This window comes from Neocloeon triangulifer, unplaced genomic scaffold (genome assembly GCF_031216515.1).
Source record: "Neocloeon triangulifer isolate White Clay Creek 2 clone unplaced genomic scaffold, ASM3121651v1 ptg000014l, whole genome shotgun sequence".
Taxonomy (NCBI): Eukaryota; Metazoa; Arthropoda; class Insecta; order Ephemeroptera; family Baetidae; genus Neocloeon; species Neocloeon triangulifer.
Window position 1 is genome coordinate 5,984,671 of NW_026775556.1, and position 27,932 is coordinate 6,012,602.

Genomic DNA, 27,932 nt, shown 5'->3' on the forward strand with positions numbered 1-27,932 from the left:
ATATTGGTTCATCATAACGATGAGTGAATTAGAAAAAAATGCTACCATTGATATTGAGTTTTGCAAGAGTTACATATTCTTATACATAACGTCTTATTTATTTAATCAGCAAATATAATTATGATTGCTGTGGTTGCCCTCCAAATGCAGCATAAACACAAAATAATCTATATGTCAAAGACATCGACATGATCTCCAGATTCAAAGTTGCCGGATTCAAGGAGCTGAATCAGCTTTCCAATCGTATCCTCCGGAGTGAGGTAACTCCCATTGGTTCGAAGATCTTCAAAGGGCTTCCGCAGCTCATGACACTTCAACCCTGCCAGGATCTCGTCTGCCATATCAGTTAACACTGGTCCAGGGGAGTAATTCAAAACCTTCACAGTAGGCTCCTCTAATGCCAAAACCTGAAGTAAAAGATAAATCGAATAAAATATTTAATGCTAATTAAAAATTTTACCTTCAAAAACATCTCTCGGGTGGCTTTGCCTGTGCAGTAAAGGGCAAAACCTTGGAATGGTTTAATCCCACACAGGGAAGTAATATTAATCACCAATCTCTTGTACTTTTCTGACTTGGGGAATGCCTTCAGGAACATAGTATTCAACAGAATCATCGAACCAACATTGAGGTTGAAGTAGTTGTTGATCTCGTCGAGATCTTCAAAGTCTTTGGCAGAACGCTGCAAGTTGCCGAGCGAACCGGCGTTGTGGACAATCACAGCCCTCTCGTAATCATCAGGGTTGGCAGCAGCTTCGGCAATGAAATTTTTAATTTTTTGTGCATCCGGTGACTCCAGGTTGGCAGTCAGAGTCTCAACTACAACATCTGGCGAGCATAGACTTTTGCTTTCCTCCAACCCGGACGCTGATCTTGCCAGCAGAATAAATTTTGATCCGGCAGCAACTCTTTTGGAAAACTCAACTGCGATTGTCCTGCCAATGCCCTTGCTCGCTCCAGTAATGATGACGAAGGTTTTCTTATTCCACTCCATTGCCCTCAGCTTTCTGCTGATCGAGCTGGTCTGCCTTTAGTAATTCCACCAACTCGCCTGGGTTCAGCGGTTGCTCAGGCGCGACTCTGCGGACAACCTCACTTATTTCAATCGGCTGGTCCAAATCAATCTGCAAAAAATTGAATTGAGGGAGGAAATTAGAACAATTTAATTCTTTTTAATCAATTTTTTAATTTCTTACTAAAATTAAATAATTTTATTTCATAACTTTATAGCTACAGTACTGTGGAACAAAATGAAACGAAGAAATTTGCAAATGAAATTGTTTTGTCATTGCCCTGAAATAATTATCCTGAGAAGAAAATATGATAATTAATTTTAACCTATATTGTAAATGATGAAAGCGTTTTTTAATCCTTAGTTTCTAAATTGATTTTCCAATAAAGCGGCCAAAAACAACACCCACTTTAATAGAAAAATTTAAAAATTTTCGCACCAAATTTGGCCAGTTTAAGAAAGGTAAGTGGGAAATTGAAGCTAGTGAATTTTCCCATTAATTTGTGTCATTATTTTGACAAATTAAGACGGTAGTTTTTGTCCTGACAAAACCACCCGTAACGCCCGGACTCGGTTAGACTCATATTGTTTTTTTTTTTTTTTTAATATTTTACAAAAAATTATATGAGAAGCATTTAAAAGCAACTAAATTTTGCAAGTAAAAATCAGATTCTGGAACATTTTTATCCAGGGGAAATATTGAATAAAAATATTTATAAAAACTGTGTACACATATTTTGGAGGCAAAATTGTAAAATAACTGCGACATTTTATAATGTACTTATGGTAAAAATTAAGAAATATTTAGAAAAAAAACCTGCATTTTGTATAATCTTGAAAATAGTATCGCTACTAGCCGATAAGTTCACTATGGTCACAGAGTGATCATGTGATCCGCAGATTTTATTTCATTAAGAAGCGGAGCTCAAATTACTTAAGCAACATAACTAATCACTTTGAATTTAGTCACATGCTGCATTCGTTAAGGACTGTCGCACATGCTAGGGGAATGAATATACATATAAAGTCTGACTAGCGTCCGCGTGCTGTGGGACCGGTATATTAACTAAGATTTTTTACCACAGCCAAAAGAGTCCAGTCTGAACACACGCATTAATAGGTCACGCGCTTTTGGAATGACAAGAAGAGCTTGATCGGAACCAAAAAGAAAACAGCAGAAGATTCGCAACCAATCAATAGTATTTGGAGGAATTTTAATATTTTCTGGTAAAAATATTACTTTGTGCTTCTTTCAATCATGTATTCGTTACCAACTATAATTAAATTTTCTATTTACGTAACTGACACGTGCTAGCAAAAATTTTCAATGGAATTGATTTCTGAGAAAACATAGGTGAGGCAGATAAATAACGAAATTAAAAAAAAAATTATATTTTCCCTTCAAAGATTAATTGAGCAATTAGATGAATACTCACGTCGGTCGGAGAGGTGTTGGTGTTTTCGGTGTTCTCCTCGAGGAATCTCCTCATATACGAGTCACGGGTGTTGGCCAGGTTCTGAACCAGGTCTTTTTTGCCCCTCTGCTGCTGCAGCTTGGACAGTTTTTTCTCTGAAGCAGAGGGAGTGGAAGCGTTTTAGTTATAGTGTGGGCTCTGAACTTATAAAGTCACTCGAGGCCCAGCATATTTGCGTATCCCCCCACGGACGGAGGCAGTTAAAAAAAAAACATCAATAATCGGAGGATGAGAAGAAGAATAAGTTGCGGAATTTCTACCACGAGGAATATAATTTATATTTTTTCCTTCCAGTCCTCGGTGCTATTCGGTTCCATAAATTTGCCAGTCATATTTTTGCAATCACTTTTATTTTCCTTGCAAGGTGTGTCTTGCGCGGGTACATAATTTTTTTTCACCTGCCAAAAAACCTGTACCGACTGGTATGTTAATGTTTTGCGGCTCTTCAAAAAATCCTCTCGTTGCGTATAGACCATGTTGCGGTGTGAAGTTACATAATAAAATATGGGATCAGACTTTAAACGGCAAACGCGATTTTTACATTTAAACTAAGATCATTTTGCTACATTAAGTTTCAGCAACCTCTCGACAAAAAAATACTCAACGCGCGCTTTAGAGATAAAAAAGTTCAGGATGTCAATAATTTATCTCGTTCAGCAGAATACATTTGAAAAAGAAAATCTACATCAATTTTTATTGCCGGCGGCGTCTCTCTAAAAGTAACAAACTTTCTGCTGAAAGTGCTGAAACGTCCTGATTTTTTTTTGTTGAAATGAAAATTAGAATAATTAAATTGTCATGATGTTTAGTGCACGTAAGGGTACAAGTGGCCAATTATGTAATAGCAGGTTTTTATTTTAAAATAATTCAAAGTTCTGCGAAACACCTAAAAAATTCCCTTGAGGATATTATTAGAAAAGTGCCGCTTGGAATAGGGAGAAAATAATGGCTCAAAGTAAATTAATCTTTTTTATTTACCATCAAACCATTTCTGTGTTCTTTGCGTCTGAAACATTTAAAAAAAAAAAATATCAGACTTCAACAAAAACTGATCAAAAAAAGTTGAATAATTATTTCTGATTAAACTTTTTTCATTCTATTCAAGAAAGTTATATAACCTTCAATCTACTTGCAAAGAACCTGTGTATCTTGAATATCTTGATCTGACAAATAATACTAGTCTGCAAGCATAGGTATGCATTGAATACCAGCAACATGGTTTCAACATGTCCTACGACGTGCCGGGTCTCTCGTAAAAAAATAGCTTGCTACCTTTTTACAAGTTAATTAGGCGGAAAAAAATTCTTGCACGCTAAATAATTGAAAAAAAGTTGAAACAATTAGGTTGCTATCCACGTCGACCGACAACTTTTATTTTTTTTTAGGCATTTAAAAAAAATTCCGGGCGCTTTGTGACAAGTTGATTTGCGGTCAAGGCATTAAGAAAAGGCAGACCGGAACAAGAAACTGAACATTTGATATAAACGATGGTTAATGAGAAAAAACTCAAAAGTCACGTAGTCCACACCCTGTTACATAATAGAATGGAAACCACTAATTTAAAATCAATTAGTTTTTTTTTCAATTTCTTAATTTAACAAAGGTTTATATTTAATTTGCAGGATTAGAAGAAAAATATTAAATAATTAAAATTAATTTCATGTCTTAAAACACTTGAAAACTTTTAATTATAAGATCTTAGTGTGTTAAAATTGTGAGTAAACTCAAGCCTTTGTAATTAACACAAGAAATACTTTGGAATTATATTGCTAAATTGCTGAAAGAAGCAGAAATGAATGTTTATTTATATTTAAAATAATTATGTACTTTTTTTATATTTATACTGAATTACAATGAATAAAGGAAAAAATTATTTAAAAAAAAAAAAAAATATTTTTGCTTCTTTCAGCAATCGCCCACATGCATGAATAGAGACCTCACCAGTTTCGTGGCCAGCGCCGCTACTATTTGGTCGGTTTTGGGGGCGCGGGAAGGTTTGAAATTGGCCCCGGTGGCCAGATATTTCAGCCTCCCAGTGTAACCCCAGCGAATTTCGCAAGTCCCGGCGAGTTTTGTGGTCCTTGATGGACGAGTTATCGGATTGTATTCGAAAATCGCGGCTTAATTGCGCGGATCCCAGGGTGGGCGACGTTTTATGGCCGGAGAGAGCCGATTCCGAAAAAAGGAAGGCACTGGTGGCGCCGCCACATGTTAATAAGTGCGAACTTGGCCGTGGCAAGGGAGGGGGATCGTCTGCTCGTCATCGTGGGTTACGCCCCTGCCTCAAATTAAAATCAACAAATAAACAAAGTAAAAGCGAATAGACAAGGAATCACGCACTGTGTTTTTTTATCGTGAGTTTCTGGGCGAAAAAAGTTATGTCGGACTTTTCTCAATGGGCAGCGTGCGCGCCGATCACAACGCGGACTGCTGATGACTCGGGACTCGATCGCCCGACTCTCCGGACACTTTGCCCCAGCAGCGTATGTAATCTTTTTTTTTTGCCATAAATTTTTCTGTCTGGCGCTTTGTTTCAACTGATTCGATCTAAATTTAATAATTTTTAATATTTCTTTAAATTAAAAGTAAACTTTCAAACAGGCCGGTGCGTCTGGACGAGTCACTGCTGGATGATCGGAATGGGTTTCAACTTCGGACCAGAGGATGAGCAGCAAAAGGACGCTCTACACTGCAGCCATCACACGCAATGGAACCCCATTGATTGACCCTTGACCGCAAACCTGGAAGTTATGGCCAGCGGCAGCAGGAGCAGAGAAAATTCCATGGTGAAACTGTAAGTCATCTTTTTAAACGAAGAAACATGGATTATTTTAACCTAATTTATAAATGAAACAAGAAATTCCAAATATATTTTTAATTTATTTAAATAAAATGCAAGATTTAATTTTAATTTTCTCTCCTTTTGCCAACAAGGTGCCATTATTATTAATAGTTAATGCAAATTTCAGGTCCGAGGTGAGAGACGACTGCGACGAGATCGGAGCCCAAGATCAGATGTCGAGGAAGCCAAAATGAACTTGTCAGCTTTTGCTTTTGGATTTTATTTAAGTTTGTTTGTTCTGGAAAATAAAACTTTGTTGACACAATCAATATTTCACCTGTGATAATAAAAATCTTATATTAATTTTTTAAAGGATCCCTTCAGACAAATCTTGTTTCTTATTTTACCATTGTACAAACACAATCTCATGAGAAATTATAAATGATGAGCTTTTCTTCAAATTTACCAGATTTACAACGTGATATTATTAGCTTGTTCTAAAATTTAGAAATTTAAATTGTCTTAGATCTAAAATTAATCAGGAAAATAATTTTTCAAAATATGGAGGGTGATACAAAAATTTATTTCCAAGCCCAAGGTTTTCATATTATATAATGGGAAATGTTGATTGTGTCAACAAAGTTTTATTTTCCAGAACAAACAAACTTAAATAAAATCCAAAAGCAAAAGCTGACAAGTTCATTTTGGCTTCCTCGACATCTGATCTTGGGCTCCGATCTCGTCGCAGTCGTCTCTCACCTCGGACCTGAAATTTGCATTAACTATTAATAATAATGGCACCTTGTTGGCAAAAGGAGAGAAAATTAAAATTAAATCTTGCATTTTATTTAAATAAATTAAAAATATATTTGGAATTTCTTGTTTCATTTATAAATTAGGTTAAAATAATCCATGTTTCTTCGTTTAAAAAGATGACTTACAGTTTCACCATGGAATTTTCTCTGCTCCTGCTGCCGCTGGCCATAACTTCCAGGTTTGCGGTCAAGGGTCAATCAATGGGGTTCCATTGCGTGTGATGGCTGCAGTGTAGAGCGTCCTTTTGCTGCTCATCCTCTGGTCCGAAGTTGAAACCCATTCCGATCATCCAGCAGTGACTCGTCCAGACGCACCGGCCTGTTTGAAAGTTTACTTTTAATTTAAAGAAATATTAAAAATTATTAAATTTAGATCGAATCAGTTGAAACAAAGCGCCAGACAGAAAAATTTATGGCAAAAAAAAAAGATTACATACGCTGCTGGGGCAAAGTGTCCGGAGAGTCGGGCGATCGAGTCCCGAGTCATCAGCAGTCCGCGTTGTGATCGGCGCGCACGCTGCCCATTGAGAAAAGTCCGACATAACTTTTTTCGCCCAGAAACTCACGATAAAAAAACACAGTGCGTGATTCCTTGTCTATTCGCTTTTACTTTGTTTATTTGTTGATTTTAATTTGAGGCAGGGGCGTAACCCACGATGACGAGCAGACGATCCCCCTCCCTTGCCACGGCCAAGTTCGCACTTATTAACATGTGGCGGCGCCACCAGTGCCTTCCTTTTTTCGGAATCGGCTCTCTCCGGCCATAAAACGTCGCCCACCCTGGGATCCGCGCAATTAAGCCGCGATTTTCGAATACAATCCGATAACTCGTCCATCAAGGACCACAAAACTCGCCGGGACTTGCGAAATTCGCTGGGGTTACACTGGGAGGCTGAAATATCTGGCCACCGGGGCCAATTTCAAACCTTCCCGCGCCCCCAAAACCGACCAAATAGTAGCGGCGCTGGCCACGAAACTGGTGAGGTCTCTATTCATGCATGTGGGCAATTATAAAATATAGTTATGAGTAAGTATGTACATGAAATTTTTTCTAATTTCCGAAATTTCTCACTCAAAAATTATGATTGTGGCTCAAAATGTAAAAAAAAATTATTGCCAAAATTGTGAATGCACTTTTTATTAGAAATAACTCAAATTGAGACAAGTTGGATTTTCATGATGATATTTAATAATTATTTATGATGATTTTTTTGCAACATTGGCACGGAAATAATTAAGTGAATTTTTGTGTCTTATGTACCCGGCGGCGCTGTTATTCACATAAAAAAAACATCAAAATCTAACAAAGAACAGGAAAAGAACAAAACATAAAGGATTCAAAGGAAACTTTGTTGAATTCACTGGCAGATCTTCTTTCACGATGAATTTGTCAGGTAATGCAGCAGAATGCACGATTTAATGAGCAGAGTAAAATTGCAGTTCAGTGAACAAGTCAAGTTCCGTTGCATTCAACCTGCGAATAATAAGGACGGACAAGTGTAAAATCTCACCTAGAGAGGCAATGTACTCTTGCGAGTCGGGAAGAGGCTCGTGCTGCACTTCTGCGCGGTCAGTGAAGTTGTCCTCGAACGAATGGTCACCAACTGCATCAACCTGCGTCTCGCCGGAGCCCCAGGCAGCCATAATGCATCGCATTGCAAAAAAATCCCCGTTCCCCGTTATCTCTTCTGCGTTGCGTGCAAATCCTATCAACAAAAGAGGTGGGCGTTTCTCTTCAAATAGTTCGTAGAAAGCCCGTCAGGTCGTGCCACAGAACAAATAAGCTAAAAATGTAAAAATGCCTGCCAAGTGCAAAATACAAATTAAAACTTTTTTCTATTTCATAAATTTTTCCCACTTGCCACAGAAATAATTTTTAAGCTCGTAGTATAAAATATGTATGCTCCGAATGAAGATATAATACACGATTTTTAAAACAAAAAGGACACTTGGGCTCGGCCGGGATTTGAACCCGGGACCTCTCGCACCCTAAGCGAGAATCATACCCCTAGACCACCGAGCCGCGATAGGGAGACGAGATATTTTTAAATTACTTATTTTCAAAATCGAAATGAACCGCGTGCCAGAAGTATGGCCGGTGCATTAAAAAATACTTCTAAATATCCTAGTGAGCTCTACACAATACAACACCAAACTGTACACACATGTTGGATTGTTGATTTGAATCGTACAAACTTAACATAAGGTCCCTTTAAATGGGTTTATTTAAACTAAATTATAATGATTTATTAAAATCGGACTTTTATTTTTTGAATGCTCAAATTGTCACGCAAAATTTTAGATTTTAGGCATAGGCAATGTTCAATAATTGCATAATTTCTTCATTATAATTTGATGCAATCCATGCAAAAAATTAATTTTATTTTCATGTTATTCAATTTTCACCTTCATTACCTTCATTTGACAGCATAAGGATGGATGTACCTTGCGGCGCCGTCTGTGCTTTTGGCAGGTTGCCATACTCTCTGAAAGAAACACACGGCGGTGAGACACAGCCCATTTGACCAGAGCGGTTTGCTAGTTTAGTGCAAAATAAAATAAAAATAAAATTTCACGGCGAGAGGGTGGGTGAGTCACAAATGAGCGAGAATGACGTCAATCAGCACCAATGTCTCGCTCGTCGATACGCTTCTTCGGCCTCTTCGACTTTTGTTTATTTTCTTGAATGTGTAAGTGTTTGAGCGGATTTTATTGGATTGTTTAGCTTCAGCTCACGGGTCTGAACACTCTTTCGTTTTCTTCATTTTATAGATATTATAAACAACGGCAAATTAGTTCTGTTACTTTTTTTAAATTTAAATCAATTAATGCATTTTATGTATACGTCCAATAAAAAAAAAATTGTTAATACCGGTTAATACAAAATATAAAAGGTTATAAATTAGACAAAAAGACTAATTTTGCATGAGTACATGTTTGGAGTTTTTGTTTTAATTTATTATTTATGAGATGTAAATAAGTCTACAAATTATATCAATAACGAGAGTTGAAATCCATTTCATTTTCATACACATATTGGGTTGTAATTAATCTAATTATTGATCCATTTTTACAAAGTTGATTCACAACCAGACGGGGATTTCAGAAGAATTAAGTTTTGTAACCCACAGAAGCAGTGTGTGCTCCTGTTTTGACACTTATGCACTAATTCAGCAACAATTAATTGCCAATGATGTAAGACGTTTTTAATATCTTTGATTTATCACACAAATCATCAATAAATAATTATAGGAAATACGCAGATTGTAATAATTATTTCAAGATTTACACTTTGAACAATACTCAGAATCACGAATTGGGGTTTTTAGTGGCTTGTTTACATATGCCTACATAAATTGAAAAACAAGAAAAAATTTACAGGCTTTAGGCAAGGAAAGAACCAACATAAATTATTTTGCGTAGTGTTTGCTATGTAATAAAAAAGCGTGATGTCAGATAGAAGGAAAAAGTAGGCGCAAATATAGTAACTTCTTCGGATTCAGTTGTTACATTACTTGAGCAACACCCTAAGCACATTCGCCGTAATTGCTAATTTTTTTTTTCTTTTTTCACATTCACCCACGTTTAAAAGTCTGTCCGGTGTCAGAAATATACATTTAAAAATCACTAGAGTCAGTCAACAGGTACAGCAGAAGAGTTTCCTCCAGAAGGGGGTGGGTTTCAACCTCGGCTTGGGAGGAAGGGGTGCTCGGTAGATGGGGGGCCGAATTCGCGCCTGCTGCCTCAGTCCGTGCAGGATCGCTTGGTCGAACACCTCCTTCAGGTTGTGCTGCGTCAGGGCGGAGCACTCAATGTAACTGCAAGCACCCCACTGCGCTGCAACCCTGCGCGCCTCCGTCTCAGACACGGGCCTCTCTCCATACCTGAGGATTCAAATTCAAAATTAATTTTGTTAGTTAAAATAAAGTAAAAGTTAAGGTATAATAGTAATAGTCCTAGAGGTATTAATTCTATTTTTATGATTCAACTTATTTTTATGTTTCTAAAAAAATTTTCTATTTGAATTACTTTTAATTGTAGTTAATTGATTCAACGCCTCTGGCGTGCAAATACATAACCCTAAAAAACAAAACAAATTAATATCCATTATTTTTAATTATTGATTCTTTTTCAATTATCAAATTGCTCATTCTAACTAAAGATATATCTAAATTTTTCTTTAGAAATTGAATGCATTTTTTTTAAGATCATTTTTGCAACGATTATCATTATTTTAAGGATAATTATAATTTATATTATAATTAGATCTAGATGCACTTAATTTTTTTCTACTAATTCCATAAAAAATTTCAAAAAATTTGGAATTCCAAATCGAGTTATCATGTAATTCATGATTTAATTTTTATTATTAATTTGATTAATTTCATAAAAATTGAGCCGGAAAATTTTTATTAGTCCAATTTTATTTGAATAAAAAATTGTCATCTGGTTATTTTCAGAAAAATGAATTTTTTACAAATGTCAAAAAATATTACCTTGCTAGTCTGACAAGAACGCCAACGTCCGCTCGGAGGTCACTTTGAGTTCCAACAAGCAGAATCATCGAGTCCGGACAGTGCGCCCTGACTTCAGGTATCCACTTGGCGACGGCATTGTGAAGGGAAGCCGGCGAGACCACCGAGAAGCAAACTACGAAAATGTCCGTTCCTGAGTAACACAGGGGCCTGAGCGAGTCAAAGTCGTCCTGAAAATCAAAACCAATTCAAACATCCGTTTTTAAATCCACGCCGGGAAAATTGGAGCGCATTGAAATTGGGATCAAAGAATAATTTCCTGATTCACCACAAGTGTCAGTGGCGATTTTCTGACCGTTTCATCAGAAATTAGAGCGAGAAGGGAAATTAGTTTTGGCTGTCGGCGCAAAAACACAGACACGGTCACAGTCAATTTTTGCGTCAGAAGGAAAATTTGCGCTTTGATATTCGGCAAGAGGAGCGGCAGCTGCCTGTTCCTCACTGCCGGTCCATCATCTCAATTAACATGGCAACGTGGCACTCTTAAGAAGAAGCAGTGCACCTGACTCCAGCATGAGTATTTGTTCTTGCTGGACCAGTACATACAAGGTTTCTCTCTCTGCCTTTGCACTGCTCTACGTCCAAGGTTTTAATACATTTTTATTCATTTCCGATCTATGCCGAGTAAATAAAAGATTTCCAGATTTCTTTGAATAAATTAAGTTAATTTGCAAATTATTAATTTATATTAAGATTTGTTAGCAGAATATTTTACTAATTTTTTTAGAATACTTTGATGATTAGTTTTAAAAATCAGCTAAAATCGAAGTTATTGGCAAAAAATAGCCATCTTCTTTGATTCCATTATGTAACATTTTGTTTCGCCTAAAGGTGTATTTTTTTAAATTTTTGATTATTTTACAAAAATAATATGATTTAACCTATAATATTTTATAGGTTAGTTTTCATTATTTTGTTTTATATTTCAAATAATTTTCAGACCATCAACACACAAAAATTTGTGAAAATCCGGGAAAAGATTTAATTTTTTATGATTCAAGCACTCAAATATTTCAAAATGTATTCTTAAAAATTTATATTATTTTGTAATATTTAAAATTAATAAGTCTGTTCACTACTGAAAATTGTGGGTCATAATCAATTTATTATTATTATTAATTATTTTTTAATTATTTCCAGAGTAAAAAGTGAACGTCGTTGATTGAGAGCTATAAGTGCGTCGGCGCGGGTCGCCTCCGACTCAATTATTTAACTGCATATACCGGCAGAATTTAATTTCACTTTGGCTGCTCATTTTATATATTTAAAAATGTAGCTCCAACCCGCAGCAATAAACGGTGGTGTGAAATGAAATGCGCAAGGCTTCCAGCCAGGAGTTTTGAGCAACGGCGTGGCCTCTGGCTTTGGATATGGTCTGTAGTGCAATAAAAGCACAATTCGCTGCAGAGAGCGTCTGTCTTTCAAGGCCCTTGGTAGCCACGGACAATCGGCCCATCGCGTGACAATATTCAACGGCGAGCTGCTGAATTCGCCAAATAATATACAAACGGCCGACACACAATAGTTGCGAAGTCTAAAAAAAGTTGTGAGCGGCGGTGCGGGAGCTCCGAGGAGAGGACAAAGGAGCGACGAGATGAAGCATAGAAAGCTGATTTGTGAGGCTGCTTGGCGCACAATAACACTCTCGCGCGTCGAGTAATTATTATTCACCATAGTCTCGCAGCCCAAGTGACCAAGGCAGCTTTCACGGTGTACAGACAGACACGGTGGCGTTTCTCTTTGAGGCGCTTCGAGCTCCTCTGCGAGCAGAATCAATTTGCGACCCGGACCATGTCCAAATTGATTCTCTTGAATCAGAAAAAAATGGGGGTGAGACTAATCGCCCACGTTTTTCTCCAAAAGATTTGATATAAAACCGATAATGCCATTTTTGGTTTATCTTGATATGTGTACATTTTTAAAAAAATATAAAAGAGATAATACATTTATGGATATTTTAGATTATATAGCAAAACCTAAAATTTAAAAAAAGGAGAAAAATTCATTTTTTGAAAAACTAATTTTAATCTAAAGTATTTTTAACAAAAACTCTCAAATCAGGATAATTTTTCAGCCAGTTTCAGAATTTCACATGAAGTTTCGTAATGAAACCTAAAAATTTTAACTTCAAAACTCTCTCTAAACATCTATTAAAATGATCAAATTATAACAAAAAACACAGCATCAATAAATTCATATTAAAAAACTTATAAGGCTTTTGATCTTGATGGGAAACTTAATCTGATCGCCTTGTGTCTTGCTAAAGTGGAGCAAATTTTTGATCATTTTTTTTTTTTTTTAATCTTTCGGAGAAAACATGTGCAGCGAAACCCTTTCTTGGCGCGCGCAACAACTGTTTTAGAACAACACCCACGAATTCTTCCACATCTCCATGCCACAGCTGCCTTTTTTCGATCCAAATTTTTTTGCTCCCAGCTGAGTTATAAAATAATATATATTCTCCACCACACATTAAAAAAGGGACCACCACTGAACGGTGGCAGATGTCACAAGAGATATGTGCGCCTCCTCGAACTCTTTCCCTCTCCAATTAGCAAAAAGAGGCGGAAGAAATTTGTTACGGCAGCAGAATTAATGTAAGGTGGAATAAAAGTGATGGGCTAGTGGAATGTAGATAACATTCAACAATGTTTCAAAATATATCTGAGAGTTTAACTTGGTTTAACTATTAAATTCTGATTCTCAATGCTATAAATTCCTACAAAAGATAAATTTATAGTTAAAACAAAATCACGTTTCTTCAGCAATTTGAACTACAGGGACTATTTTAATTATCCAGGAAAATCAAATCGCTCCCACTTTACGCAGCTCATTTCCATTTTGAGCACCCCGTGCGTGCCGAGCTGTTTTATTCCGACCGAGATAAGGCACGTTTCCAATTTCCAGCAGGTCTTTTGTTGTGTGATGGCATAACACACCGAGAGACAAGCAGTGCTTCAGGGAGGTGATTGTGTTTCTGTTAGATATAAAGTTTTTTATGAGAACCTGAGAAGAAGCCTTTGGGTTGGACTTTCCTGACACAGAGGAAAACTTTGGCGTGAAATTCGAGCACCACATGCCAGAAATAAAATCACGAAGGAACAACAACATGTTGGCAGTTGGTGCCTGCTGCATCTCCGCAGCAAATCACTCTGGCGAGGGGATTTTTTAGGTTTCTCTCAACAAACCAGACGAAACTGCTTTTGCTATAAGATTGAATTCCATAACATTTGCTGATCTTTGTAATTAATTCCTGATTAATGCAAGTTTTGCTAAATGAAATTCCTGGAAGTGCATATTGTCTTTCTTTGGAATTAAAATAAAATGTCACGGAAGAGTTCCTGCTTAACTTTAATTTAAAAACAATTAAATTATCATCTGCCTCCAGCATAGTAATCGTAAACAATAAAAAAGGAAAAAAAGTAGTGTGATTTTATTGAGTCGGAGCTTTATTGGAATTATTATTTTTTATTTTACTTTTTTGGGTCAGGCCAGGACAAAGTCTTGTCAGCCTGTGCCCATTTTTATTAGCGCAGAAGGCGCCACTCAATTTTGTCTTTTTATTATTTAATTTAAGCTTTACTATTTGGATTATTTGTATATTTGAGGAATAATATTTGTCCTCAATTTCTGTCCATTAATTTCAAAATCAATATAAATTAATGCCTTCAGTGAAACTCCTAATCAGTATCAATGACTTTACTTGTATTATAGCATAGAAGGGATAATGCGACGTTGGTTCCGTGGGCGTACCTCGAGCTCAGAGGCAAATTGCAAAAAACGTCACGTCTGCCGCGAGCGTCTTGTTCTTTGACGGATCGCACTTAAAAACAATAATCTGCGCCACCAATGATCACGCAGCGCCACGCTGCGGTTCTGTTTATTTACCAAGAGCACAAACACACAAGGCACCCATCACGCCCATAAGCATTAAAACGGTGATGCAACACAAATTGTTCGAGCACATATGACGTTTTTTATTTTTCTTTCTTTAGCACTGCTGCTCACTTCTCTTTTACGATCGAAAAGCACCAAAATCCACCTGCTGAGACCAAAAATAATAATTTTTCCAGGCGTCTTCATAATTCTAAGAGGACACAATTGAACATAAAAATTTGTCTCTATCCCACAGGAAAATCTCTTTCCGAGACAATGACGTGAAAAAATGCACAAGCGAGAAGATTATCTTCTTTCACAACTCTTTCTTTCTTTCTTTCTTTTGCTTTTGTTAGAGCTCAACATTTTGCCCCATTGACCTTCGGTGACCTTGTGACTGACGTATGAAGGTTGTCTGCAAGCGCGTGCATAGTTTTCTTCCTTGCTCGTGTATATAAAAAAACCTGCTAAATTGAGCAATGATATAATAAAGTAAACCATAAACTGCGACGAAATGATAATGGGTGATCAAGTCAAGGAAACTTGCGGATTGTGACCAGAGGCGGTTTTTTATGTTTGATAATTACACGTCTCTCAAAATGATCACCGAGGTCCTAAATTAATGAATCGATCCATGCAAAGATTGATGTCAACCAGGTGGTCCAAATAATAAAACATCTGGTCCGTACATGAGTTCTTTTTCGGCTCCTTAAAAGGAACTTCTTTGCGTTTCATTAAGGTCTTTTATATGTGCGTTGATTTATAATTGGCATAGTCACACATTAGCAAGGATTTCTTTACATCAATCTAATCAACCCGATATCAATTTGTGTGCATGTTTGCCTGATTCATTTACGCCTTAATGAAGAGGGAAGCGTGCTCTGATTGATTTGTTAAGATCAAAACAATAAGTCAGGTACGGCAAGTGAGCCTTCAGGTGAGGACGACAAGCAATTAAAACCACCACCTCAGGTGTATGTATTAGAAAATGCGATTTGCAATTCAATTAATATGCTTGAAAGTGCGTGGACTGTTGCGTGTTCCTTATCTAATTGCGAATAATATTATTTCAGAATAGGAAATAGTTTACTATTGTAATTCGATATTCGAGCCACACACCCGGTGCTGTTTGAAAATTCAAAATTAAATAAATGCTCACTCAAGCAAAAAAATTTTTAAAGTACCAGCAGACCGCAGGTCGCCTTTTGAGGTCAGTTGTCCTTTATTTTATCATTTTTTCTTTACAACGAGGTTTGCCCGGTTTCAATTTTTCATGAAATCCACCTCGAGTGTTGCCACTCAATTTTTTTAACTCATTTAATTGTTTAAAATATTACAGATAAGTATTAAAACTTATCATTTTGCTTGTAAATATTGGGAAAAAAATCAATATACAAATGCAACACATAATTTAATTCTAATTATAACTTTTGATCTGACACATGCGTAAGCCAAAAGCTAATTGCGGCTAAGTTGAGCGCGGCCAGGCGCCTTCTTTAATAATATTAACCGTCCCACTAACACTCAGGTGTAGTGACTCAGCCGAACAATTATGCAAATTGGGTGTTGAAAAAATAATTTATAAATTTGCGCTCGTTCCACAGGCTAATTGCGACACTTCTTTGAAGCGTCGACGACCAACTGTCTTGTGCGGTGTGTGCGTTGGCCATCCTTGTAATGGCTCTGGCGTTATTAAAACAAGGCTGCTTCCAAATGAGCGCGACTGGTTCTCCAAGTATGGGAAATGCACCGATGTGCAGCACACAATGGAGAGCGAAATAATACGGAACGCCTCTCAGCAGTCTCATTACGGCGTGTATATGATTGCGACCACAGTGGTTATTGCAATTCAAATAAACTCAAGAGTATAATGGCATGTGAGTGAGTGAGCCTCGCTCCTAATTGCGCCGAGGCTGCATTGCTTACTTTTGATTGCCTTCAGTGGAGCGCGAGAATTTTCGTCAACTCGTAAATCAAAATTTAAAAAAAAGGAAGTTTACCGTCTGTTACGTCTGCCAAAATGCAATTATAAGTCTCAAAAAAGCAGCACCCAGGAATTTGGTTCATATTTTGTAAGGCTTACGCAAGAAAAGCATTGTGCAAATTGTTGAAGGTGATTCTTGGAATTATATTCCTGCGGTTTGTATATCGAAAAAATGAGAGTTTTCGCTTTTGCGCAATACCTTGAGGGGGATATGTTTATAAAACAAATAATAGAGCTTTTGGAGGACAGCCAGAACTTCGTCATAAGTAAAAAAAGGACTAACTCTACAAAGAAAAAATTCAAAAAATACTTTAAAATTTGGGAGTTTAAGAAAACGATGGATAAGTCTGAAATATTCCGAAATTTAAGACCAGTTTAAAACGTTGTGTTATAAAAAATCAATGCCAATATTTTTATTTTTTATTTAATAACACGGTATTATTATTTTGAATGAAATTGCATAAAATTGGTTATGTTTATTTGATCACACGGCTAGAAAAAAATGAGAAACTGTTCAATTATCTTTGCGATCTGTTTGAGTTAAGAAAATGTTAATATTTTAGACTTACTGCCACTCTCTTTAAAGTCAAGAATTTAAGCTCCCTCAAAAATTGCGTCAAGAGACATATAAATTGTAAGTTTCTCTTCAAAGAAGCTTGACAAATTTACAATAGCACCTGGAAGTTCAATCTTGATCTCTTCCAATGAAAGGTGCTGTGAACCTCTTATTTTTTGCTAGACAAAAATTGTGGGGCCAACCCTTTTTTAACGGAACGTATTAATTTTCAAGCGGCGCAGTTTGGCTTCTGATTGATCTGTAACTGACGAAAAGGCGACTCGAACAAAAGTCATCTGATCTTTATCTGGCCGCTGCCTCTGCTGGGCGGAAGACATTTGATACGCACTTTAGTCGCGAACAAAAAGGAGATTCTCTCAGATATAATAGAAGATAGACGAGGGGATGAAGAAGTCGGGTGTAATTTATTTTATATCCTTACCTGGCCAGCTGTGTCACAGAGCTGCAGTCTCAAAGGTTGGCCGTCGATCCGAACCACAACTGCAACAGAATGAAGAAGGTTGAGTTTTAAAATAAATCCAAAGATTTATCTGCAAATCATGTTAATTTAAATAGACGCACAATAGGGTTGATTGACAAGCTGAAACTAATGAACCAATCGAGCTCTAGGTTAATAAGCACTCCTTAAAACAACATGATGGAATAATCAGCAATGCATTATTCCAGACACATCTGCGAGCTCATGATTAAACAAGTGGCTCTGCTCATTAATTCCATTCACCATGTGCATGCACACAACGTCATGTCCACTTCCAGCAGACGGCTCCCAATTGTATTATAATTTTTTTTTGCATTGGCATTTCTGAGACTGCAGTCATATTGCGGGCATGTGTTCGGAATTGCGAAATCGCGATTATTGTCTCTTGATTGATGGATCCATTTGCAAGTCTAGACGCGTGAATATTTGCGTCTGCTTGGCTCGCTTTGTGTTTATTAATTCGGACATGCCGGACAAATACCAATCGAGACCGCGACTTTTGCTCGTTACTCTGTTTGTCTGCTTATTGAACTGAATACACGCTCCGTCACCTCTATTTATATATTAAGTGACGCCAAATAGCCCCGATGTGCTTTACTTTGTTTCCATTTCTGTTGTTTGCAATCATTATCCATCATGTAGGTCGATCCGATGACATTTAAGACAATGTGACAATGGGATTTGATTGACAGCGGAAATTATTTAAAAATTAGAGCGTTTTCAGTTTTTCTGTTCCGGATCTTATTTAGTTAAAAAAGGTATTTAAGGGTGCGTAAAAAATGGGAATCTCTTACAAAAGGTGAAAAAAAAATGTTGATTCTGTATATTTGTTAAAACAATATTGGAAGTTCAGACTGGATCAATTATTTTTTTAAATAATCCGCTTTTACCTTTCTAAAATATTTTGTATAAATTTGTATAATGCTGTTTTAAACTTCTTCCTACTTCATTTAATAATAATTCTATCCAGTTAAGTAACAATGCAGCCACTCGTGTGAACTGTTTTCACATGTGCTGGAAAGCGCACATTTGTATCTTCCCATTCAACCAGCAGAAAAAGTGCAGTGCGTGTGTTACACATTCCGCGGGTACTTTATTTTTACATTATGTGTGACTTTAAGTGCTCCTATACGGTCTGCCGACACTCACTTCCTTTTCACCAAGAAGATAAAAATAATAGACAAGGCAGACACGACAGAAAGCTGGCAGGGGTGACCAACCAACTTGACAACTTATCGTCTGGTACGACCGTCCCGTTTAAAACGCGTTCAATATAAAATTCTTTCACCATATCTTATTGTTTTTCACTATAATAATATAAAAAGAAGACAAACAAATGTCCGGAAATGTGAGGAAATAGCAGTGCACACAAAATCATTTTATTCAGTCATTGAAATGGAAAAAAATATTAATTATGATTTTATGGGAGAATTGCCTTCCGCAACGTGATTGAAAATCACTTTCCGCCTCAGTAAACCAAACAATATGCCAAGAACAACTTTCATTTGATGGTGCACGCTATAAATCCAAGATTTATGTGAATAAACTAGTAGAAGATAAATTTATCTCCTTAAATAATTGTTAATTAAACATTTTTTTATTCACAATAGCAAAAATAAACGTTTCCGGTTAATTATTAAAATTTATGAACGCCTCTAACAGCAGAAAGCATATTATTTTTCTCGTGAAGGAAAAATATAATTTGATTGCTTTTGGATTTTTATTGAATTAAAAATAATTTGCAAGTTATATTAAGAGTTTTTCAAACTCTTGAAGCCTTTCGAGAAGTCCAGTTTCACGGCAGTTAAAATAATATTTTACATCTGCAAGCAAAATAAACGCCAACGAAGTTTTTTTTTAGTTTTCAATACGTGGAATGAGATTATTCAGATTTTCCTCAACTCAACACGTGGCTTGCGTGAGTGGTGCGTGTCGCGTTTTTAGATCTTTGCGAATCAGACACGAAGGGAATTTATTTACACAAAAGGGGCATCTGCTCGAGCTTTTACAACCACGATGGAGAAAAGGCGAAGCAACACCTCGTTGGATGGTTTCATAAAACAATTAAATTAACAAAAGAGTCTGGAGTTTTTTGCAACCGGAGACACACATGGCGGTGCACAAAAATGATAATTAAAGGAAATCAGCTGCCTTTCCTGAAGGAAAAAAAATTCTCCTAACTTAGCGCTCATTGATGACATAGCACGCCAACCCGCAGGTGTCAATTTGTTGATGAACGCCGTTTGCTACTCTCGTGACTTGATCCGGCAGCTGCCTACGCCATCAGTCAAGTTCATATGTAAACGTGCGGTACCGGAACTTCAATCAGATTTAAATTTAATTAGTTTAACCTCTCAGCTACAAATCAACTTGATTTTGAGCAGAATATTTTACCCTGGATTATTTTTAAATGTTGAAACGTAAAATTGATTCATCCATGGATTTAAGAATTATTTTTAAACCTTTAAAACACCAAATTAAAACTAATATTAATATATTAATTTTTAAAAATTTTTAAATGAGTTACTATAAATCAGAAAGTGAACTTTAAAATCCAATTTTCCAGTTCTACATCAAATATCCCTGCTGAATTGATTGCGATTATTAAGTTTGTAATTAGTTCAGCAGACAATTTGGTTAACAAAACAACCTTACTGGAGGTCCGATATTTTTGCATTTGAAAGGAGCAGCCCACGAAAATATACTGGTCCGACGAGCTTTGGTCATGTATCAAATAATGATTTACAGCCGACGGCGAATACACGCGTCGTCCATAGCCTTTTTCAGTTGTGAATAAAATAAATACGGTGAGAGAGAAAGAAAGATGAGTCACTCTAATAAGTGCTTGCGCGGTCGAATAGAAGACGAAGAGCAAACTGGTCAGCAGCAGCCGGCCCGGCGCTTGCATATTTATATATTTTTAAAATATGCTCTCGGACTTCGTCTTGCCTGGTGGTTATTTTAGTACAGTTTGCCGCAGTTTCGTTCGAGACGAGCAAGAAAACTTATTCGAGTGTATAAAAGCCGCAGGCGCATCCTACGGCAAGTGATTTTTCAGCCTGCTGACTGACGTCTCTGTCTCTTCTCTCTTCGGAGAAAAAAGCTCAACCCACGGTTATGTACACACTCATTTCAAAACAAACTCTTTTCTCTCCCCAAAAACTGCGAGTGAAACTTGAGGTCGGCTAATTAGGCGCTGCAAGGTGCTTATTTGGGGAGGAAGCGGCATGAAACTTCCACGCAGAAGAGCAAAAGTCAATGACTGTGATTAATCTTTGGCGAGATAAAACCCATTTGTTTGTCGCAATGAGTGCCAGCTCTAATTGGCTGCTTGGTGTTAAATGACAAAGCAGGAAGTTGTGCCTTATCTGTTTCCAAATAAATTGACGGGATGAACTGGCTGGAAAATTGACTCTGGTTTGAACTAGCCTTATGAAACAGATTTTTTTATAGAATTTGATGAATAGCTCTAGAAACAGATGCAAAAATTGCAAAAATTTGTATTTTAAATTTTTGTTAAAAATTCATATTGTATTGTTTCAAAAAACGGAAATTTTTTTGGAACGGTTCTTTTTCCACTTACTAGCTCCGATCCATTTTTCACGCACAAAATTCAAGGTTGCGTCTGTTTAGAAATCCTGGTGCCTCGGGTGGAAAGGTGCGATTTTAGGACAAAAGGTCGGTGAAAAGAGGCAAAGCGCGGTGTCGGCCTCTCTTTGTGAGCAGCAGCAGCATCACCTAGCTCCAATCAGGCAGCTCAAATTAGTTGTTTCGAAAATTAGGGGGTCGTTGCCGACGTCGGTTGTGGCAACTCAGCCTTATTAAGTGTGATTATGGCAGGGTTTCGGGCGGAATCGTAGCTCGGCGTGGGAAATGAGCCGCGGCTACCTCCGCGAGAACAGAAAAAATAAGAAGCGGCGGCGTTGCCAAGAGGAGTCCAGGTGGTCGGCAGGCAGGTGGGATATATTTTGTATCGGGCCAAAAATAATGATACCACTGCGCGAGAGAGTAATATTTTCATGGCCATTCAAGAAGCTGAGGTTCGATCTCAAATTTTACCTGCACATACTGGAACGAGAGCTAGGCAGCTCATTGCCGGGGGCGCAGTTTCTGAAACTTATATAAGAGATGGCAAGGAAAATCGGATTCAATCACTTTTTCTTCAAATATGGTTTACGGTTTGAACTGCCGAAAATCGAAAAAATATTTTGTATCTGCAATGAACCTGAACGTTTTTATCTTTCTTGCTTAAAAAAAATCATATTCAATCAAGACGTGCACATATTGATTAATTTTGTAACCAAAATTTAGTAAAATTATTATTATTTCCGCAGTAAAATTGTATATTGAGAGACTCCAATAGAGCAATTACAGTAAAAGAATAAATTATTCAATTATGAATTTAAAATGATTTATGAGAGGTAACTTTATTTGCATTAAAGTTGAGGAAATGAAAATTAATTTAATTTTTTTTGTATGAAAAGAAAAGAAAAATGAAATTTTTGTGAAATAGTGGTTTTGATCAGTTTGTCTATAAACAATTGGATTGCTACACTAAGCATAAAATCTATAGATTTTCCATAAAATATCTCGCCGAAAAAAATGGGAATTACGATTTATGCCTGGTCCCTCATAATTTTCAGAGGAAAGACTTGTTGCACTAAAGTTTAAAAAGTAGAGTGATATTGATGCTCTAGTTGCGTGTCCTCTCGCGTAATGATTTCACAGCCTTGGCTACTTGCCCACTAAGTGCTCGGTTGCAATTATTCAGTCCCTCGCTTGTGTGACAATAAATTATATCAAAAGAAGTTGGTGATCCAATTTGCCTTGAAAGTTGAGAACGTCGTTCCTTATTGTATAATGCTTGGCAAAAAATCGAACTCCCAGCCGGGGGGAAATTCGACACCCGAACGAGAGAGGATATTGAGCGTTTTCATATCGTAAAGAAATTGACATCGTTGGTGGTTTTGTGACCTTTGGCAAGAGAGTAACGTCCCATATAACTGGTTCACCTTTCCTATGGAGGTGTTTTTGTCATAAATTTATCTCGTGTGCGTCAGGAGAGAAGTGAGAAAATTCATATTGAGTAAGATCAAAAATATTTAAACTAAAAGCCACCTACATCAATTTCAGCCTATCTTGCTGCGAATGCTGATGAACTGGTTGGGAAAAGGTGAACTATCTTACTTAGTAATGAAATAATTTGTCTTCGAATATCAATTAAAAATATTATAACTTAAGAATTAATTTAAAAAACGGCCAATATGGTAGTAAAGTTTTGTAACATATAAGAGATAAAATATTATATGATATTTATTCCTATTTCTAAATCTTGACCAAAAAAATGCATTTCAACGCTTCTTAACATGGACTTTCCAGTGCAAGAGAAAATAACACATAATTAATTACAAAAGAGCCAAAATGTCGTTCTTGTTTTGCATTAAGTGATAATTAAATATTATATTTTAAATATTAAAAAATATGACTTAAAAAATAAAAATGATTATAATTGCTAAAACAAACCTAATAAAAATTTTAATAAATCAGGACTAAAAATATGTTATATCAATAAAATAATGGATTTGTTATTAAATCTTGCAATCAGAAAAACCAATTTTGACAGAAAAACCAATAATATTTGTCTCTTGCCTGGGGAAAATTATGAAAGCCACGATCTCATTGTCAAATAACTGATTTGAAATTTCTTAACCTTGATGTTACACGTTCAATGATTGCTTGCTTGAAACTTACATTATCTGATTGTGAGTAAAATAAAGAAGTAGAAGAAATACTTTAGACTTTTTTCCATCCCAAATGTAGCCTTGGTTTTCAGAGCCGAATAAAATTTCTCTATCAATCAGCGTTCAGAAGGTAATTTGCACCATAAAGTAATTATTAAAATGACCAGCACTTTTTTAATAAAAAACAGCCTCCGCTCCACGTCTTGCATCTCCAATATTAGATTGTAAAAATTTCTCTCGCGAGTTTTAACTGGAGGCGAGTTGAATTTTCTTAGCAAACGTCCTCATTTCGTCGTCCGCGTTTCAAATCGACTTCTTCCGAATTTTATTTTCGGCATGTGGTGCAACGGGCTCGCGTCGTCGTTTCTAAAAACGCTCGGCTTTAAATCATGGTCCCGTCACGTCCTCGCGCAGATTAAGTCTTATTTCTGCCAAACTTAATTTCATCCGCACAAATCCATCCACACGCATGTCAAGTGACAATTAAAGGGGGTGGACAAAATCTTTTTCTCCTCCACACACGAAATCCTGCTACTTTGTGTAGCTGCGGGGTGTTTCTCTTAATGACATGTTCCTAAGCCCCCGACAACAACAACCAGCAGAAATTTCTTTCTCACTGCACCCACCATTCACCCCCTGTTCCCCCCTCGAGGGTGCATTGTGTGCGCCGTCGGCCGGTGATACGCTAGGTGGGTTTATTTATCGATAGACTATAGATGCACACACAAAAAATCGTGTTTCCCACAGACCCTGTGGCATGGAAACACGAAAGAGAGATTGCTGCTCGAGGGGAGAGAAAGAGAGTGGCTGAATTTGGGGAAAATAAATTTTAGCCTTGTGTTGAATGTCACTCTACACGTCCATTTAACACGATACTCGACAATTTTTGGCATCAGTTAATCAAAACAACTCAAGGACGAGGACCAACAAACATTTTTTTCTTCTTGCTGAAGACTTTTAAACTGCCCAATATATTTTTAAAGATCAGACTGATTAACAGCTTACATCGACCCAATTAAATTGATTTTTTAAAGATAGTTTATATTTCATTCTAATTTTAATGAGATATAAAAAATAAACTGACAAAATAAATAATTTACAGCTTTTATTTTCATAATAGGCAAATATATGGAGCACGATTTGTTATGATGAGAACTTTTTCCTGAGCCGTACCTACTTTTAAAGTTTAATAAATCAATTAAAATTTAAATACAATATTATAAGTCTATTCCCATAACATTAATATTATGCACTTGTTTCAGTCGATACTTGATCCGAAACACGGTCGTTCTCACGTCAAAATAGCTATTATTTTTTTTATTGTTTCACACGAATTGGGGTTTCTCTCGTTCTCGTTTTGACGGTCGGAGCGTCTTTTAACGGAAGCGGTAACGCGTGCAGGCCAGATTAATAATTTGAGTCACCTCTCTTTGCTTGCTCAGTTAATGATAAGAGAGAAGTGATCAAGCCGACGCGAATAAAAAGTATAGTGATAAACTGCTTTCGCATGAACGCGGCGACTCGCAATTATTCGCCACGCCTGATAAAGCAAAATGTCTCGCCGGGAAAGGGATAATTAACACTGAACGTTCAATTAGCACGGGTAGATAACACCAGCCGAGCGTGATTTCACGCAGACTGGCCTCGCGTTTATTAACCCTTTTAGTCCAAATCGATAAATATTGATTTGGAGAAATATATCCCCTTCAGTAAATTCAAGTAAAGACCTTTCTATTTACTATATATAAAATAAAACATAAATTGTGAGATCATGATTTTTTCTAATAAAATTTCAAGCCAATGAAGCGCATAAGCAAAAATGATATCTGCAACTGATTTCATGGCAAATATTGAATGTAGGATAATGATGATTCCACGATTTGCGCATTTCAGCGCTTTTGCTGCAATTAATCATTCCATTCTTTTGGAAATCGCTCTTGTAACTGCGCAAGATTATCACGCAAGAACAATGAAGGCATTGAAAAAGGCAAAACGGAGAGAGGCGCTTTAGAAAGGACCACAGGGAAGGCGCAGTGAATTCTGGGAAACAAAAATTGTTTGATTTATGGCTCAAATCTGCACGGCAAGAAAGGCAACTTTTTGACTCTGGCCGAGATTTGAGGTAAATGAGTAATGTCAATATTATTTGTGGCGTTATATTCCTGCTGCTCTGAAGCTTTGACAAATTACTGCTATAAACACTGCAATAAACAGCATAGACAGTAAAACTTAAAAATGCTATTATTAAAACTTATTATTGCAAAGTTTTATTTGTTTTATCAATTAATTAATTTTTTTGGGTTATTTATAAATGTTTTTATACAAATTTATGTATATATTTGAATGCATTTAACAATAAATAAATAAATTATAATTAAGGCATTGATAGAAAAATAAACATGTCACAAGAAATTATTCACAGCTAGCGTAATTAAGTAACTATGTTAGCTCTTAAAGCATTAATTATTCAATTATGCAATTTATTATTCAATAAAACTCTTAACATTGCTAAAATTCTCTGTTATTATAATTTTAATAATATGTATATTTTTTTTATCTCATCCCTCTTCCAGAATTTATCACAATAATTATTTAATTTGATAATTTTTACTATCAATGTTTTCAACCTCTGTAGAAATGCAGCAGAATTAAAATATATAACACAATAATGAAAAATAGAAGGAAATATTTATATAAGTACTATAATAGGGGTTTTTAAATTAATCTGAAAAATTTAATGATCTGAAATGAGTGGATTCGCAGATATTTCTAAAAAGAAAAGACTTTGGTGAAATTTACATAGAGAATTTAATATTTGACCAACTAATTGGGAGCCAAACATTATCATATATTTATTTGCCCTAAATAATTTTCTCAATGTTGAAAACTTAATAAATAAATAACGAAGTGCAATTATTTAAGTTATTGATAATTAGACGCTCAGTTAAAGTGGTGTCAAAGTCCAAGGCTCAAAATCAACATGAAATTGAACTTAAAGAACTCCAATGGATGCACTTGACAGAATTAATAATTGCTATCAACAAATCTTCTGAAATTGTCCTAAGCCATAATTTGCATCCTGGGGACTTAAAGGTTGAATAAAGGTGAAGGTCTGAAGCGGCGCGAGAGACCACAGGTTTTCTAAAGAAGGTAGTCTCTGTGTCAGGTACTCACCATTGTAGTTGTCAAAGGCGGTGGGCACGTACTCGGTCGGAAAGCCATTGGTGGTGTAGCTGACGACGAGGGAGGTTTTGCCGACGGCGCCGTCGCCGACCATCACGCACTTGACCTTTTGTCGGCAGTGCTCGAAGCCCTTGTCGGCGTTATACTGCAGCAGGCTGGCCGTGAGGGCCTTGTCGCTGAAGGGCGGCATCGTCTTCGGGGGCCACGTCCCGCAAACTCAACACACACCTCTCGCTCCTCTCGACGCGAAGCTTGCACTGCGTTCTGCTTGATTTTTCTACTTGCACACCGCTCGCTCGCTCGCTCGTCCGCTCCGCCGCACTCCAACAGGCAGCTGATTCACGCCGTGAAACGCTGGCAACGCCGAGCCCCACTCGATCTCGCGCAGCATCTCTCTCCGTGCCAACCATTGAGATGCTGCGGATGGAGCACTCGCTGTCATGAGTGCGACTTTTCACAAAACTGCCATTGATGCTCACGTGCAATTAGCATAAGTGAGAGCCATTGAAAAAATAATTTTAGTATAGGTTAACAAGAGTATAATACCCACACGAGAAATGATTAACGTGAAGTGTGTGTCAACAAAAATTATTGTAATTTGACCTTCTTTTCTTATTTCTCTCTTTCTGGTATTAATGATTTTTACGTACATATTAATTATTTCTTGCTATAAATAATAAAAATTAAAGTTTTATCCATATGAAGATCAATTATAATTATTTAAGTCAATTTTTATAAAAATTTGAATCCTAATTTTATTTAAATTAATTTAGTTTAATTATTTTAGTTAAAAATTATTCTGTTTGTTTAAAAACCACTTTTAGGTTTCATTTTATTTAATTTTTAGAGCAATTTTAAATTTCAATGTTTAATTTGTAGTATTCTTTTAAATGTGAATAGTATTTCAGTCAATTTCAATAAAACATTTAAAAATGTATTGTATTATGAATTATTGCTCTTACTTCACGATTACAATTTATGAGTATTTAAAAGTAAAAACCATCTAACGTTGTCCTATGTTCGTCCTTTAGTTTAGAACGACCATATTAAAAGAAGCACAATTTATTAATTATTTGAATTAATGATAATGAAAGATTAAATTGATCTACAAGCTTCTGCAGTATATTTCAGAATATTTTTCAATAAAAGAAATTATCTGCTACTAAAAATGCCATTTTGATTGTTTGAACAACAAACATGTTAAATACAGCTAAATAAAATTAATTTGCAAAACTTATGATTAAAGAACTAAATTCACAATATTTTTCTTCGGATTCCTATGAATTTTATGAATTTGTCATTTGCTCTACTTCCGACCCACTTCCTATATTTTTAGTAGGACAAGGACGCACCTGACGTGCAGTATTTTGGCTGAATTTTCAGGTCATTTTACAAATTTTAATAGAATTTTATCATTTTCTCACTTTTGAAAGTGTTTTATATCAAATTTGATGTTTATATTTCTTTATCGTTA

At 36.3% G+C, this 27,932-nt stretch overlaps 2 protein-coding genes, 1 long non-coding RNA gene and 1 other non-coding gene across 5 annotated transcripts; 1 reads left to right on the top strand and 3 right to left on the bottom strand.

The window, feature by feature from the left end:
• Nucleotides 1-55: 55 nt before the first annotated feature.
• LOC132201980 (sepiapterin reductase-like) lies at nucleotides 56-7,789 on the bottom strand. Of its 2 annotated transcripts, none has more exons than XM_059628554.1 (4): nucleotides 7,596-7,789; nucleotides 2,449-2,582; nucleotides 461-1,124; nucleotides 56-407 (listed from the first exon to the last, which is right to left on the bottom strand). In XM_059628554.1, the coding sequence occupies exons 3-4, from the start codon at nucleotides 992-994 to the stop codon at nucleotides 168-170; spliced, it is 774 nt and encodes a 257-aa protein (XP_059484537.1). In that variant the 5' UTR covers nucleotides 995-1,124; nucleotides 2,449-2,582; nucleotides 7,596-7,789; the 3' UTR covers nucleotides 56-167. The 2 variants fall into 2 exon arrangements, with proteins under 2 accessions (XP_059484537.1, XP_059484538.1); XM_059628555.1 differs by lacking the exon at nucleotides 7,596-7,789 and adding an exon at nucleotides 4,429-4,724.
• Nucleotides 4,700-5,977, top strand: LOC132201982 (uncharacterized). The gene is made up of 3 exons (XR_009442320.1): nucleotides 4,700-4,970; nucleotides 5,089-5,281; nucleotides 5,457-5,977. It is a non-coding gene; the product is annotated as an uncharacterized LOC132201982 (long non-coding RNA).
• A 246-nt stretch (nucleotides 7,790-8,035) lies between the features above and the next one.
• Nucleotides 8,036-8,107, bottom strand: Trnap-agg (transfer RNA proline (anticodon AGG)). The gene has a single exon. It is a non-coding gene; the product is annotated as a tRNA-Pro (tRNA).
• A 902-nt stretch (nucleotides 8,108-9,009) lies between these two features.
• Nucleotides 9,010-26,788, bottom strand: LOC132199787 (cell division control protein 42 homolog). The gene is made up of 4 exons (XM_059624771.1): nucleotides 26,450-26,788; nucleotides 17,478-17,536; nucleotides 10,581-10,789; nucleotides 9,010-9,968 (listed from the first exon to the last, which is right to left on the bottom strand). Exons 1-4 carry the CDS (start codon nucleotides 26,646-26,648, stop codon nucleotides 9,722-9,724), a joined length of 714 nt encoding a protein of 237 aa, XP_059480754.1. The 5' UTR covers nucleotides 26,649-26,788; the 3' UTR covers nucleotides 9,010-9,721.
• Between the last annotated feature and the right edge of the window lie 1,144 nt (nucleotides 26,789-27,932).